General features: G+C 38.5%; 1 protein-coding gene across 3 annotated transcripts; it reads left to right on the top strand.

Annotated features, from left to right (window-relative positions):
- Positions 1–2,768: 2,768 nt before the first annotated feature.
- LOC306769174 (uncharacterized protein) lies at positions 2,769–12,332 on the top strand. 3 transcript variants are annotated; one of them, XM_079257741.1, is made up of 8 exons: positions 2,769–3,067; positions 6,273–6,403; positions 6,508–6,708; positions 7,474–7,572; positions 8,004–8,240; positions 8,343–8,567; positions 9,119–9,191; positions 10,430–12,332. In XM_079257741.1, the coding sequence occupies exons 1-8, from the start codon at positions 2,893–2,895 to the stop codon at positions 11,512–11,514; spliced, it is 2,226 nt and encodes a 741-aa protein (XP_079113867.1). In that variant the 5' UTR covers positions 2,769–2,892; the 3' UTR covers positions 11,515–12,332. The 3 variants fall into 3 exon arrangements, with proteins under 3 accessions (XP_079113867.1, XP_079113865.1, XP_079113866.1); XM_079257739.1 differs by having other exon boundaries at positions 6,508–7,572; XM_079257740.1 differs by having other exon boundaries at positions 2,962–3,067; positions 6,281–6,403; positions 6,508–7,572.
- The last annotated feature ends 2,592 nt before the right edge of the window (positions 12,333–14,924 follow it).

Raw genomic sequence — 14,924 nt, 5'->3', positions numbered from 1 at the left:
TTAAAAATGTTTGTTTTATTAAAGTTAATCTGAAAAAAAAAAAATACAGTGCTGTTACCAATAAAATATTGTATAGCTTTTAAGATAAAATTGGATGAATAAACTTTGGGGGGAAACTCATATTTGTGAGTTTTGATTCTGATTTGTTTCACACAACAAATCCTCCACGTGATTGTTGTGTTGAAAATAAGACATTACAATAAAAGTAATAAATTGGTCCGACCACTAAAGATTACATATTTCGATTAGATGAAAAATTTCCATCCAATTGAATTAAGTTTCTGTAGATTTAACTTGCTGAAGATGCAAGTTCAAATCCCAAAACTGCATGCATGTAAAAATTCTGCTTTTATAAAATATAGTGTAAAGCTGGCCTTGTGATGGAAATGAAACATTACTGATATATTACTGACATTAATTTAAAAAAAAAAAAAAAAAAAAAAAAAAAAGAATTTGCTCCAACTACTAAAGTTTCATGATGTGATAACTCATGTCTCTTTAGTTCTGGTTCCCTGTTTTATTTTGTAGTTTTCTCTGTTTAGGAGGTGAAGGCGAGGCCTCATGAAACATGGAGTGACATCTGCCACAACTGCGTGAAAGTGACACATTGTGTCAAAACATTTGACATGGCCAAACAGCGCCATCTGTTGGCTAGAGTGTGTAATGCATCAGAGGGAAAGCTTTGACACGGTTCCCCATGTCTGTCATCGCAGTCTCATTTAACTAAGAGTTCAATAAATGATGTGTCATCTATTTTGTCTCTCTGTTGTCCCTATCACACACCCATAGGAATTATAAAATGGGGCTGTTTTGTGACATTAGCGTTGATAGAAAGAACATTTGTGTTTATTTAAAAAAAAATCTACAATCGCAGCAGCACTTGCTATGAAGTTTGTTGTAAATGTAAAAAGATGGGGAGGAGTGCTTGTGTAACACTGATCATGTTACTGATTTCATACAGCTGAAGGAAAATTATTTCTGACACATGCTTGTGCAACTTTGAGTTGTCAGAGATTTTTATTTAAAAAAAAAACAAAACAAACAAACCTTCTCGATGATGTTGGGCTTTAATAAGCTCCTCTAACCTCCTCTCCAGATTTGGTAGAAGACCCGCTCGCATGGCACACATGTGGCTGGTAATTGCAAATATCTCAGAAAAAGTTTGGTCCACAGTTTTTTGTGTTGCACAGTACATGAGCAGATCTTCAGCTCTGGAGAGAGTTCTCCATAGACTGTGTTGAGGTAGTCCACTTCAAGTTCTATTTCTTTCATATTTGCATAAAGTTCTTGATGTTTCTGAAAAGGATATTATAAGTGGTTTTGGATAAATTACATTTAGCCAACTTGGCTCTGTGAAGGACTGGTGATGCGTTCAGGAGTATGCTGATGAATCTGGAATCAGCTCCAGCCTCTCTGTGACAGAAGTGGAATAAACAGGTTGATAAATGTATGGATGAAATTTTGCAGGCTTCAGATGATCCATTCTGTGTGTTCCCTCTCTGTGCACGTTGTGAGCTCCCCAAACAGCAACAGCTTTAATTTTCTGCACTTTCTGTGTTAAAACATTCTGTCACTATACAAGATGTTTTCTGACAAGTACGGCTGCAGACAGTCGCAGCAGAATGCCGCTGACGGTGCTGCAGTGCATCCATATTCCTCCATGTGCACACACACATTCATTCATTGTCCTACCCGCTTAGACCGATGAAGCTGGAGCCTATCCCAGCAGTCTTTGGGGGAAAGGCAGGGTACACCCTGGACAGCTCGCCAGTCCATCGCAGAGCTGCACAGAGACAAACAACCACTTACACTCATTCCTATGGGCAATTTAGAGTAACCAATTAGCCTAACATGCATGTCTTTGGATGGTGGGAGGAAGCCGGAGAACCTAGAAAGAATCCATACATACACGGAGAGAACATGCAAACTCCACACAGAAAGGCCACTGACCAAGCACATGCACAAGGTAGTCAGACTACACAAAGAGATCCCATGCATGCACAGGGAGAAGATGCTAACTTTGTACAGGAAGACAACGCTCAAACCTTCTTATTGTGAGAAACTGTTACAGAACCGGAGGGAAGAAGGTCAGGATTGCAGAGGAAGAGCAGGGTCTGAGGTAATGGCCCACATTAATGGACAAACAACTCAGGTGACTGAAATAAACTTTCAGAAAGGCTGATGAATACAGATAAATACATAATGTAAAAAATATTTTATCTAGAGTAGATAGACAGGAATATGACTGAGGTTGTGGCTGAGGCTGATCAGGATGAAATGTTAGAGAAAAATAGTAACTATTTCTGCAAAGAAATATATAAAAACAAGATGAAAAACTTTAGTGAACTTTAAAAACAAACAGACAAACAACCATTGTACATGTGCTGCCACGTGTTTGTGCAACATCAGATATGATTTCCATTATTTGATCTCTCGTAAACGGAACAAAAGTCTGCAGCTCTAAAATGGCGATTCAGTTTATCTGCACACTGTTTAGAATATTTCAGTCCAGATTTTAAATTTTTTTTTTTTTTTTTCAATCGGGACCTGCTAATGTGGTCCAGGTTGTAAAAAAAAAAACATCAGAGTGATGCTCTTTAGCCATATAACAAATCTGCACAGACTGCAAGATTGAGAACACAGTTATCGCATACATGCGCACTGATTTCCACCGGCCTATTTTCTCCCACTGAAACTTGCCTGGTGCTCTAGTCTAGATAAAGAATAGATGTAATGGGGAGGAGACTCGCACCGACCAGGAAGAACTGGGGATGTTGTTGACGTTTCGCTCCGGACAGCTATGATCAGGCAACTTTTTGCCTCTGTCTGACAGTGAAATTACCGCAAACGTTTTGGTCTGGAAGTGAACTTTTAACGGCTCCCACGTGAACGATGGACGGACATTACCATCACCCTGTTTTCTTTGTGTGCAATAAGGATTTGAGAAAGCAAAAGAAGAAAGTAGAGTCATATTTCTGTATTCATCGGAAATCTGGCGGAGGGGACTGCGGACCCCTGACGACTGTGGCCGACAACGTTTACAGGATCGCTTTCAGAAACCAGAAAGGTAAGACACACCAGCTCTGATTTTAATCTTATATTTACATCTCCTGACATGGATACATGCACTCAAATTGGCTTAATAATTATTTTAATTTAAAAACGAATTTAAACATTTATTTATATTTTTATTCTTTGTTTAACGACCGTTTATGCCAAATACTTTAATATATATTCACGTAAATACAACCATGACATTTACAAGGAAAATGAAACTTAACTTCCCATCAGGCTATCCGGTTTCGTGCCAAATAGTTTCCCCTCATAGGAAATAGATCCTCGTGCACGCGCAGCGCGTTCTTCCTCATGAGCTCGTTTCTTCCTCAACTACACTCCATTTCACCACCTAAACAGAAAAAGGCACAATGTGCAGGCAAATTAAGTTCTTGTTTGTTGGGTGTTTTAGTGGTTGATGTTTTGCTTGGTCTATTTTAGCTTTACCACAACGCATGCGCAGATTTCTATTCAGTACGTCGCATGAACCGTATTCACTGCAAATAAGCTAAAACACGGAGACAAATAAGTAATCGTACTATACCTAAGTTAATTCCATTAAATGATATATCATTTTTTTATATCATGTAATAAAGTTGTCCTGCAGGTTTGTCATGACGTCGAGTACATAATTATACATAAACAATAATTTCATAACTACATAAATATTCTGAAGAAATTAGGTCAAATATCGGGCTATAAGAAGGCAACAGAATCTGCCTAAAGCTGTGTACCGCCACACAACTTTTGTAAATAAAGATAAAACTTTCTGAAATTCACTGCAGTTACAAGGCACAATGAGAGGCAGGTAAACTAATAGAAGAAAACAAAACAAAACACACAAACCCACACCCACACAAAACATACAACGAAATGGGATTTCACGTAAGCCATTGAGAGCAAATACACAGTTACATATTTTTAAAGTACGGTGTGCAAAAATCTGTTTCCATATACGACTTTTCCAAATAAAGACAAAACATGTTCATATTTACTGTTGTAACAAGACCCTGCCTCCTGCCCGCCGATGGCTGGGTTGGGCTCCAGCCTCCCTGCGACCTGGAGTTGCTTTAAGTCATACATGTCAAACTCAGGCCCGCGCCCGCACTAAAATCATATTTGGCCCGCGATATGATTTCAAATATGTATTACGTCTGGCCCACCGACGCATTATACAGCGCACGTACCCCTAACACTACAAATCCCACAATGCTGTCTTGGTAAGACTCTGGACCCTCCACGCGCTCAATCTGCAGCTTCAGGGCGCGCGCACATCGTCACTATGACAACGCCGTGGGGGCTTTTAGAACCAAGTTGTGGGAGAGTCAGATGCAGCAAAGACACCAGGCTCATTTTTTGTGCTGCCAAGTCATGAAAGAGCAGACTTCTACCGCCGTGTTGCCTTTTGCACAGTTTACTGAAAAACTCGATACTTAGCGCTGAATTTACCCGACAATTTGCTGACTTTGAAGCCAAAAAAAATGTAGATTTGAACTTTTTAGCAACCCATTTGCGGTTGACGTGAAAAGCGCACTAACCAACCTCCAAATGCAGATGACACGCTCCAGTTAAAGTATGACTTTCCACCTTTCCTCCCCGACACGCTCCCCCAACTCCGAGCCAAAGCTGCGCAAATGTTCTCAATGTTCGGCAGCACATATCTGTGTGATCAACTGTTTTATTTAAGGAAGACGAACAGAACAGCACACAGGAGTCGTCTCACTGATGAACACTTTTATTCAGTCCTGAGGATTTCCTCAGCTCAGAGCCTGACTCCACAAGTTGATGCACTTGCATGTAAAAAGCGACGCCAAGTATCTGGAATGGACCCATGTGCATCATCAGAGTAGATGGAAGCAAACTAAACTGGATAAATAGGATTTTATTTACTGAAGGCATGGTCTGTTCAAAGTTGAAAGAGATAATTGTTAATTAGTTAGGTGTTGGCCTTGATAGCCTGTGAGGAAAAGATTTAGGCTACAATTAAGATGAATATAAAGTTCCAGATATAAAGGTCTGATATTTATTTTAGCTCTAAATAATAGGCCTAACTATTATTTAATATATGAAAATGTTTAATGCAGTACTGTATCTCAAAGACAAGAAAAACACGAATAATGGCCGTCACTTTCTGAATTTAAAAAAAAAAAAGAGTTTGGCCCTCGACTTTGATCCTCTTTTTAATTTTGGCCCTCTGTGAATGTGAGTTTGACACCCCTTCTCTAAGTGGTTCAGAAAATGAATGAATGAATGAATGTACTAAGCCATGCGCTAAGGTATCTATAAATGAAAATCCCTGATGGTAAAATGGAAGTTATACGGATTCTGGAAACCGTAAACATGCAGTCTGACTGTGCCTCCAGCTTTAGTTTAGAAAAAATTATATTTAGCATTAGAAGGTGTAAAATAAAAAATAAAAAAATAATAAAAAAAGCATTAGAAGGTGTGATTTGACATGTGTATTGTTTAAACACTGAGGTTCAAAGAAAGATGACATAGCGGACTGTATCTACAGTAAGATGACTTGTAGCTTTCTGATACATTAAAAGCAGGAACGTGAATACTTTCCGAGTACTTTCACTCTAAGCGGTGTTTGGGATCAGACACACCAACCATGTATTTTAAATACTGTGTGCAGTTTTGTATTTTCTTATATTCAAAATCACAAACTAAGCAAAACAAAGTCTAAAAATAATTTCATCCAGGCTTCCTGATAGTTCTACAGTTATTAGATTTACAACATTTTATAGGATCCAACTTCCTTAAAGTAATTATGTCAATGTCACGTCAGACAGAATATTATACAACTGATCACAACAAGTGTAATTTTGGAGGGAAAACACATCAGTATTAAATATATCGGCAAAAAACATATATTAAAGTTGTCTAAGGTAAATGATTATATATTATATGATAATGGTGACTTGACAGACATCATGTAAAATTCATTGTAAAAAATCCTTCAAGACAACTTGGATTCTTTATGAAGTAGCTGTAAAGTCAGCTGTTGTTACATAAGAAGCATAAAACAATTAGCTGAAACTTATATGTATATAAAGATGTAATTATTATATCATCATGTGTTGCAGCACCTGTGTGAATGCCAGGATGCAGGTTCTGGCAGATCCGGGCATTTTTTTGTTCTGTTGTTACAGATATCACACACTTTGATTTTTTCCCATTTATTTTTACAAAAAATGGTAAATATTCTGTTTTAGATCAGCAGGAAGTCCTCAGGAGATCCAGGCACAGTCTGGAGCTTGCAGATGGGCGTCTAGAGCTTACTGTCCAGGAGAGCCTGGAGCCTCTCACTTCCTCCCACAACACTAACTCCACAGCTCCAGCAGAGGTTAGCACAACATTTCATTAAGTCTTCAGCATTTTCTGATTGAACCTATTTTGGTTTTTAAAAAACAGGAAATTGTTATCATCTTCATGTATTTTTTAATACAGAACCCTGAAGCCATCTCTGCTTCCGCTGCTCCACCAAGTGGTGAAGAGAGTGAACTGCAACTTGATGATCCACTGTCTTTTTGCATGAAAGAAAGTCCAAATCCTGAGAAAGACCTGGACAAAAATCTCACCCCCGTGTGCGGGTCTCAGCTACCCCAAGCGGAGGAGAACGCTTTAGACCTGAGCCTACCTGAAACTGCTGTAGGTGAAGTTAGCGACTGGGAAACTGATGAAAACATGCTTTTTAGTGGACACTCACACCAACGGGAGGACAGTCCAGAGAATAACATTGAGCTTTTTGATGCAGAAGACATGTCGTGTTTCAGTGACAATGCATCACCTTTAAGTTTGAGTGAAGGAATCACAGTGGTAGCCAGCTACAGCCTTTGTGATGGTCTCCAGGTGGTGGTGTGTCAAGGTGACATTGCTAGCCTGCATGCTGATGCCTTGGTCAATGCTGCTAATGAGGATTTGAACCACTGTGAAGGGGTAGCTGCTGCTCTGAGCCATGCAGGTGGTCCTGATGTGCAGTGTGACAGTGATGCCATAGTTAAGCACAATGGAAAAATCCCAACAGGTGAAGTTGTAGTGACCACAGGTGGTAACTTGAAATGCAAGAAGCTGCTGCATGCTGTAGGGCCTGTGGTTGGCGAAGCAGAAGGCAGAGAGAGGAGCCTACTGGAAAGAACTGTACGACATGCCATTAATATAGCAGAAATGATGGAGTTCAAGTCCATTGCTATACCATGTATCAGCTCAGGCGTGTTTGGTGTTCCTGTCGCGGTTTGCTCTGAGGCTATTGCAACTGCAGTTAGAGAGTTTGGTAGCCGGGGTGGTCGTAGTCTGAGCAGAATAATACTGATAGATGACAGTGGGAAGGTGGTGAGAGCCATGCAGGTAGCGTGTGACCGGATTCTCCAAGGGACAGATAATGGAAACAACACACCATGTGATGCTGAGTTTCAGGATGCTACTGGGCAAAATGCAGAAAGAGGAGCTGCTGCAGGAGCTTCTGGAGGCAGAATCTATGTAGAGATTGTTCAAGGGACCATTGAAACACAACAGGTGAGAAATCCTTCAAGTAAAACAACCGTTTAGAGTAACTTTTAGGTAGTGAAAGCTGAACCTACCCTAAAAGCTGCTTAATGACGTCCACTGCTTTTCCACTTCTTGTTTTGTGATGCAATCTCCAACAACAATGTTAGATGTTAGGGTTGTGACGATATGCTTTCGTCCCAATTCGATTCAATTATAATCTTTTGGGTGCCAATTCAATTTGAACTGCGATTTTCACAATTCTTTGACATTACTGATTTTTGTAGACTAAAACCAAAAAAAGAAATGTCCAAAACTTTTTTGGCTGGTCATTTTTCAAGATTTCAATTAATTCATTTTAAGATTGTGAAGCAAAACATCCCGATAATCAATTTTTTCGATTTCCCACCCTGAGTAGATATAAGTTGTGGTCTGCGTTTGTCAATCTGTTCTGCTTTAAGGTTGATGTCCTGGCATCGCCAATGTTCGGCAGCGATCCCCTTTCGACCCGTGTTGGAAACATTTTGAACGAGAAAGTTGGTTCTCAGATGACCTCAATGTTTAGAAAGAAAGGTGGAGATGAAAGCCTCCCTGGTGACTCAATACTGCTGGAGGAGTTGCCTGGACTTCCATCTAACGCCGTACTCTTCCTTAACCTCATTCCCTGGAATGATGACCTGAATGGAACTGAAGTTGAGGTGAATCTTTGGAGTGTTTCAATATGCGTATGGAGCACTTTGCTGTGATATGGCATCTTCCTTTTGTTTGTAATTAAATGATTGAATATCGATATTTTACAGGTTCTGAGACTTGGCATCTCCAACATTCTGACTTGCTGTGACAAAGAAGGGTTCGGATCTGTTGCTCTGCCTGTACTTGGAGCTGGGATTGCCCTGCGTTTTCCTACCAGTGTGGTAGCCAAGGTTTTACTGGAGCAGATAGAGGCATTTGGACAGACTCGAGTCAGCAGCACGCCACTGGTGGTTCGCATAGTCATTCACCCCAACGATGAAGAGGCCATTCAGGTGATACATGTCTCCACGAAGGAGCTTTAAATCCAGACTTTTGCTTGATGAAATGTTTCCTTTTTATGTTGATTTGGATGTTGATACTAACCTTGCTTGAAGATTTGAGACTTCAGCACTGATCAGTTTCTTACAAGCGTATGAGGATGGCATCATATTTGTTCTTGGTACTCTATGAGCTTAACACCTCACGGGCTGTTAGCCAGAAGACAAGGCTGCTGTATTTTAGTCTAACCTTGTGTAGCCGTTATAATTACTGGATGACATCCTTTGAACAACAGTGGAATTTTATTCATGCATTTGTTTCTCATTTTGTTTAACCTTTTCCACTTTCATCCAAGTCAATTAGATTTACTTTTCTCTATTAATGGTGTCATGTTGATTAGAATGGCTTTTGTGAGTAGAAATTGATCACATTACAAGATAACTTAAATTCAAATGAATATAAATGAATAATACAAACAAATAGATGAATAAATGAACATCAGCTGATGAGTTTGTCTGTGTTGGATGAGTATATCCTTATATTCAAACTATCTTTGTTTCCGCAGGACTTTGAATTTGTGCTGGGGGATTTGAAATGCCAAGAACCTGCTAAAGAAACTCAACAAGACCAACATCAAGGTGGGTTTAAATAGCAAACATTTACATATTAGAGATAAAGTATCCGATCTAACATCAGGAGTTTGATGGGTTTGTTTTGCCGTTTTTGACGTCTATTTCGATGACCCTTTAAAAAATTTAAAGAAATAGGTTCTGTACACATTAGTGTTTATGCTCGCTTGAGTTATTTTTTTTTCTGTTTGTCTGTTTTGGAGAAAAATCGAAGCGCATATTGGAAATAAAAAGACTAAAATTACATAATTTACCAGCTGTTAAGCAGATAATCCAGGGAGGTCCAGCATTTGCTGTCTTTGATGTTTTGGATGTTTCCCGCAGCATCAAACCTGAGACAGATAAAATGATCAGTTTGCTTGGATAGAACTTAAAGACACACAACAGAACTTTCGCCATTTTCCCCATCACGCGCCCCCTATTGACGGCTAATTCAGCATCCATCTTACATCCTACTTGACCTGTTAGCTCTCTCTAGTCATCAAAAGCGATCTGACGATGACTCTTGTTTTGTACCTTTCTTTCTTCTAATCTTTTTGCCTTTCTTTGTTGAGTAAGTTGTTGCATGTTCAAAACAGGCAGTTCCTTATTATACAGAGAAATGAAACATCACATTGTGTCCTGGATGTAAAAGTTGTATAGGGCCGTTTCTGAGCGTTGTGACACTGCTGGGCAGCAGCGGCTCTAGAAAAGCACATGATAAATGTGACAATGTATTCAAACAAGTCCGCAATGCGAAGTTTGAAGGTCAAAAAGTTACATAATTCTTCTATAAGACCAAGCTATTGAAGAAAGCTGTTTAATTTGAATCAGGTGTGTTGGATCAAGGAAACATCTAAAACCTGTTGGCCCTTAAAGATCAACTTTGGACATCCCCAATATTCATAGAGAATAATGTCATTCCTGAAGAAGAGCTCTGTTTATTTCTCTCCATGTGGATATCCGCCACAGCTGTCATTTATGTATTTATTGTTTTCCTGAGTGAGCTTTGTTTCTAGAATCAGAACCCTTGTAAAGTGTCTTTTATCGCCACTTTCTGAAGGCCCTTCTGTTAAATTAGTCGGTGGAGAATGTGACATTATTCGTTTTTTTCTTCTTGTTGTTGATGTTCTTCTTCTTCCTCTAAATGAAATAGATTAATGGAGTCTTTTCAATAATGGTTAATGTTTGAACCAAAGTTTCATCCATGCAATGGCTGTCCGCCAATAGTGAGACAAACACAGTTTAACATAATCATTCTCCTCTAGGATCAACCACAAAGAGGGTCACCCTGCTGGGAAAAACTGGATCAGGGAAAAGTCACTTGGCCAACACCATATTTGGAGAGAATCTTTTCACTGCATACCACTGTCCCAACTCTGGGACCAAAGTATGTCAAGCAGAGACCAAGACTATCAATGAAAGGAGCCTCACTTTGATCGACACGCCTGGTTTCTTCGACACAGATATGTCTGAGGTGGACCTGAAGCCGGAGATCATGAGATGCATAACAGAGTGCGCCCCTGGACCCCATGCTTTTCTCATTGTGCTTAGAGTGGACAAGTTCTCAAAGCATGAGCAGGAAGTTGTCAGCAAAATCCTTGAATATTTTTCAGAAGACGCTTTAAAATATGCTGTGATTGTCTTCACGCATGGCGACCAGCTGCCTAAAGGGGTAAAAATTGAAAAGTTTGTCAGTCAGAACCAGAAGCTGAGTGATCTTGTGAAGAGTTGTGGTGGCCGATGCCATGTTTTTGATAGTAAACATTGGAAAAACAATCAGCAGAATAACTACAGGAGCAACTGTTTCCAGTTGGAAGCGTTACTTTGCACGATAGATGGGATGGTGATGGAAAATAAAGGAGGCTACTACACAAATGATGTTCTGCAGAATGTGGAGGAAACAATACGGAGACAGGAGAAGCAAATAAGAGAGTCATCTGGAAACTTGTCCGCAGATGAGGTCAGAAAACAGGCTAAAGCCAACGTCATCAATCACTTTTTGATCCAGTTAGCAGGCACCGCAACAGGAACTTTGTTTGGGGCCTTTTTAGGTGTTGTAACCATGGTTAAAGCCGTCGTGAAAGTGGTGAAGAATCCAACAGAAGCCTTGAAATTTGTGAAAAGCGTTCCAGCAATGATTGGGGCACCTGCAGCCGCAGCAGCAGGAGGAGAGATGGTTTTAGCCACTGGAGTGATAGCTGGTCTGACAACAGCAGCTGTGGCTGCAACAGGAGGGGTAATAGGCGGGGTCATCGGGCTTGACGCAGCCAAGGGAGCGACAACACCATTGGAGGCAGCAGAGAGAGCAGTTGAGGCCATCATGAAGAAAAAGAGAGAAACTCTACCTTGAAGATGCATTAATGGATATTTAATAACCGTGTTATTTCCTGGCTCTCGTTCTGAAACATTCCTGCAGCAGGCAGATCTGCAGATCTGATTTAATCAGTTTTATTGCTGCTCCATAATTTGGAAAATCAAAACACTACAAAAATCACTACCATTTGAAGCTAACTGGAAACATTGCACAAAATTATGTTCCTGCTATGATAAATCTTCTCTGATTAATTATTTCTACCTTTTTATTCTCATAATGCACATGCAAGTTTTCATCTTGGGGTCAAATAAAGCTTGAATTATTATTTAAAGGTTTTCCACTACTATGACGGTGTGAATAAGGTCTAATGGTTCTCAAATATAAAATCCAAATACGGTAAATGTTATATTAACATTATATTTTATCTTATGGTGGCGGGGGTTACATCACAGCACTTTACTGCAACATACTGTATCTTTGTTAGAGCTGTCTCCTATGGCTTCAATGTTTTGAAGGTATTTATTATTTACCCACATGAACTGAATGTGACAGTCGTTATTTTGATTAAGTAGTTTCGCTTCCACAAGATCTCAAAAGATTTTTTACCTGAAAAGATCTGATGAACCCAAGAAGACTTAATACCGTTTAAACCTTTACTTTGTATGTTTTATTTATCTTGTTTTTACTCTGCTTTCAGTTTGCAGGTCAGTTAAGTTTGTCTACTTTTTCCCAGTTCTTGGCTGTGAGTGAATAAAAGTTTACTACTTGTATAATTGTTAAGAGAATGTGATGTTTTTGATGGATGAGATTATCTTCTGTTAATTCTTTGGTTTGTGTTCTTGTTTCATGCATCGACTCACTTTAATTCTGATGAATCTTAAATTTTGTTGTCATTTTTTGTTTATGTGTTTTTTATTTTTTGAAGCTGCCCTTATTGGAACAAAATAATAACTGTAATGTTACAACAGAAGCAATGAGTTAAGATGCGTTGAATGTGGTTGTTAAGCAGGGAGTTAAAGGTTGCCTAGTTATTCACCAGACAGTAAAGCTTTGGACTTTAGATCTGGAGTGTCAACTCGGGGGCAGCTGTCCTGTAGGTTTTCCATGTATTCCTGCTTCAACACACCTGACTCACATTAATGGATCTAACAGCCTATGAAGTTCCGCACAATGACTCATTAATTTGAGTCAGGTGCATTGGAGCAGGGATACATGGAAAACCTGCAGGGAGCAGAGCTGGACACCTCTGCCTTGGATGAATGAAGTGAAATGTTTTATCTTAAATGATGTTTTCATTTAAACACCATGGTGAAATAATCTGAGATTATCACATTGAGGTTTAAACCATTTAGTGTTATATTTGTGTTTTTTATACATATCAACAGCATGTTGTACACAGGCGATAACTTGCTTTGAAGTTTTTCCTGCTTTGTACAGCTGTTGCCGAAGAACACTCCTATTTTATCAGCATTGGAGTGGTGTTTGTGTCACAGTCTACATTGCACATTAATTTACATCAATATAACAGCACAAACTTTATTCATAAACCATTGTCAGCCAGTAACAGAATTAAATCTTGTTTTAACCCTTTGATGCATCATGTATACTACAGTGGATGCCCATTATAGTATAAAATTTGATATATGAACAATAAAATAATTAAGTTTACCTCATTGGAAAAAACAAAACAAAATTATACTAGTCCATTTTTATAGAATATTTATTTTATATAAATATGACTATTTTAAAATGTTTCTATAGAATAGATAACACAAACTGAATAAAAACATCAAATAACATTAAAGACAAAAGTGTATTTAGAAGTAAAATATTGTATGAGAAAAAATGTGGAATTGATTTTTTAATAATTCATGCATCAGAAGGTAATGGTTTATTAAATTTAACTATTTAGGTGCCCTCTGGTCAAATAGTTTTCTTTTGCATTAAAACCCCAATGTTACTGTTGTTCCCTGGAACTTATATTTATATGCTAACAAGAATTGGGAAGCAATTTACTGATGTCTGCTTCATGAGAATAACATTAAATGGTTGTAAAGTACGTTGGAAAGGCTAATTTTATTTCAGAATGACAGATATAAAATGTTAGGACATAAATGTTTCAAAGGAGAATGGAAAAAATATTCTTGAGCATGTCTTAACTATAACTGTTCATCTTAAGCTAGCACATTTGTGAATGTTTCACCTTCACCACAATACGACAAGTAGGACTTGCGCAGATGGGAGTTTTTGAATGTTAATTTTATATTACCCCATGAATATGCATAGAAACCTACATACTATATCTCCGAATCAGGCAATAATTAACCACTTACATGATGCCAACTGGACATTATTGATATCAGTATGCCTCTTCGTGCAATTCCACCAGTTTCAACGGATCAATAAAGATATAAGACAGTTTTATGATTGGAAATATTAAGGCAGATACCATGAGTCATGGTATCAGTATGTGCAAATGATTATCAGGTTGATATCGTCAGTAAACAATCTTGACATCATATTTAGAGGATTAATTATGAACTCCATCAGAGACTCAGAAGTATGAGGGATATTATGAAGGAATATGGGAAATAGTTATTGGTAAATGGTTTCAAAACTTCCAAAAAACAGTCTGGTGGTCCTGTGGTGTTGAAAAGAGTTGCTGTCCCAAGGTGGAACTTGATAAATATGAAGAAAACAAACTTTATGAAGAAAAGGCTTTTTTACTTCCTTTTTGTATTTATTATTAATTTCTTTGATTATTTCTGAGTCATATTTTTATGTTGGACCTTAGGGAACAAACAAAAGTGAGAAAATTGACAGAAAATAAAAGGGATTGAAGACAAGAAAAAAGGAAATAAAGGCATAAAGTATAAGAAACATCAACTGTACCAGGAACTTGAGCAAAAAAAGCAATCAGTCTGCTGCTCTTCCTGCATAGAAACTTCACACAAACAACCTACAGCCTCTGTAAAAAGTAGGGCAAACAGGAAGGCAAAATGAGAAAAACATGAACATAACCAACAGCAATATGAAAACAAACTGTAGCTGTGAATGATTAACCGGCAGTACGATACTACAACTGTGTTAGCATGCATGCTAATGTGAAGGCAAAACACAAAGAATAAGTTGTATTTAAAGATTTTCAGTCATTTAATTCTTGATTATTTGAGAAGGACTACCAAACATTTGGGTGAATAAGCAAAAGGAAGCACTTTAAAAGAAAAACAGGAAGTCAAAAACCTGGTTTACTGCCTCAGCTTAAGCTACCTTTCTATAGCACCGCTTTACTTAGACTTTTATTTCTCTCTATAGCTTCAAAGGTCACAGTACAGCGTTTTTATAGTGCAAACTCTCGGTGACTGATTAACCAGTCTGTTCTTTCAGACTAAATAAATCTCAGAAACACTCCCCACTGATCCCATCATTAGCTACTTAGCGCTAAA

Source organism: Telmatherina bonti (genome assembly GCF_933228915.1).
Source record: "Telmatherina bonti genome assembly, chromosome: 18".
NCBI classification, from domain to species: Eukaryota; Metazoa; Chordata; class Actinopteri; order Atheriniformes; family Telmatherinidae; genus Telmatherina; species Telmatherina bonti.
The sequence above is the reverse complement of the archived record's forward strand: the minus strand, read 5'-3'. Positions and strand labels throughout refer to the sequence as shown.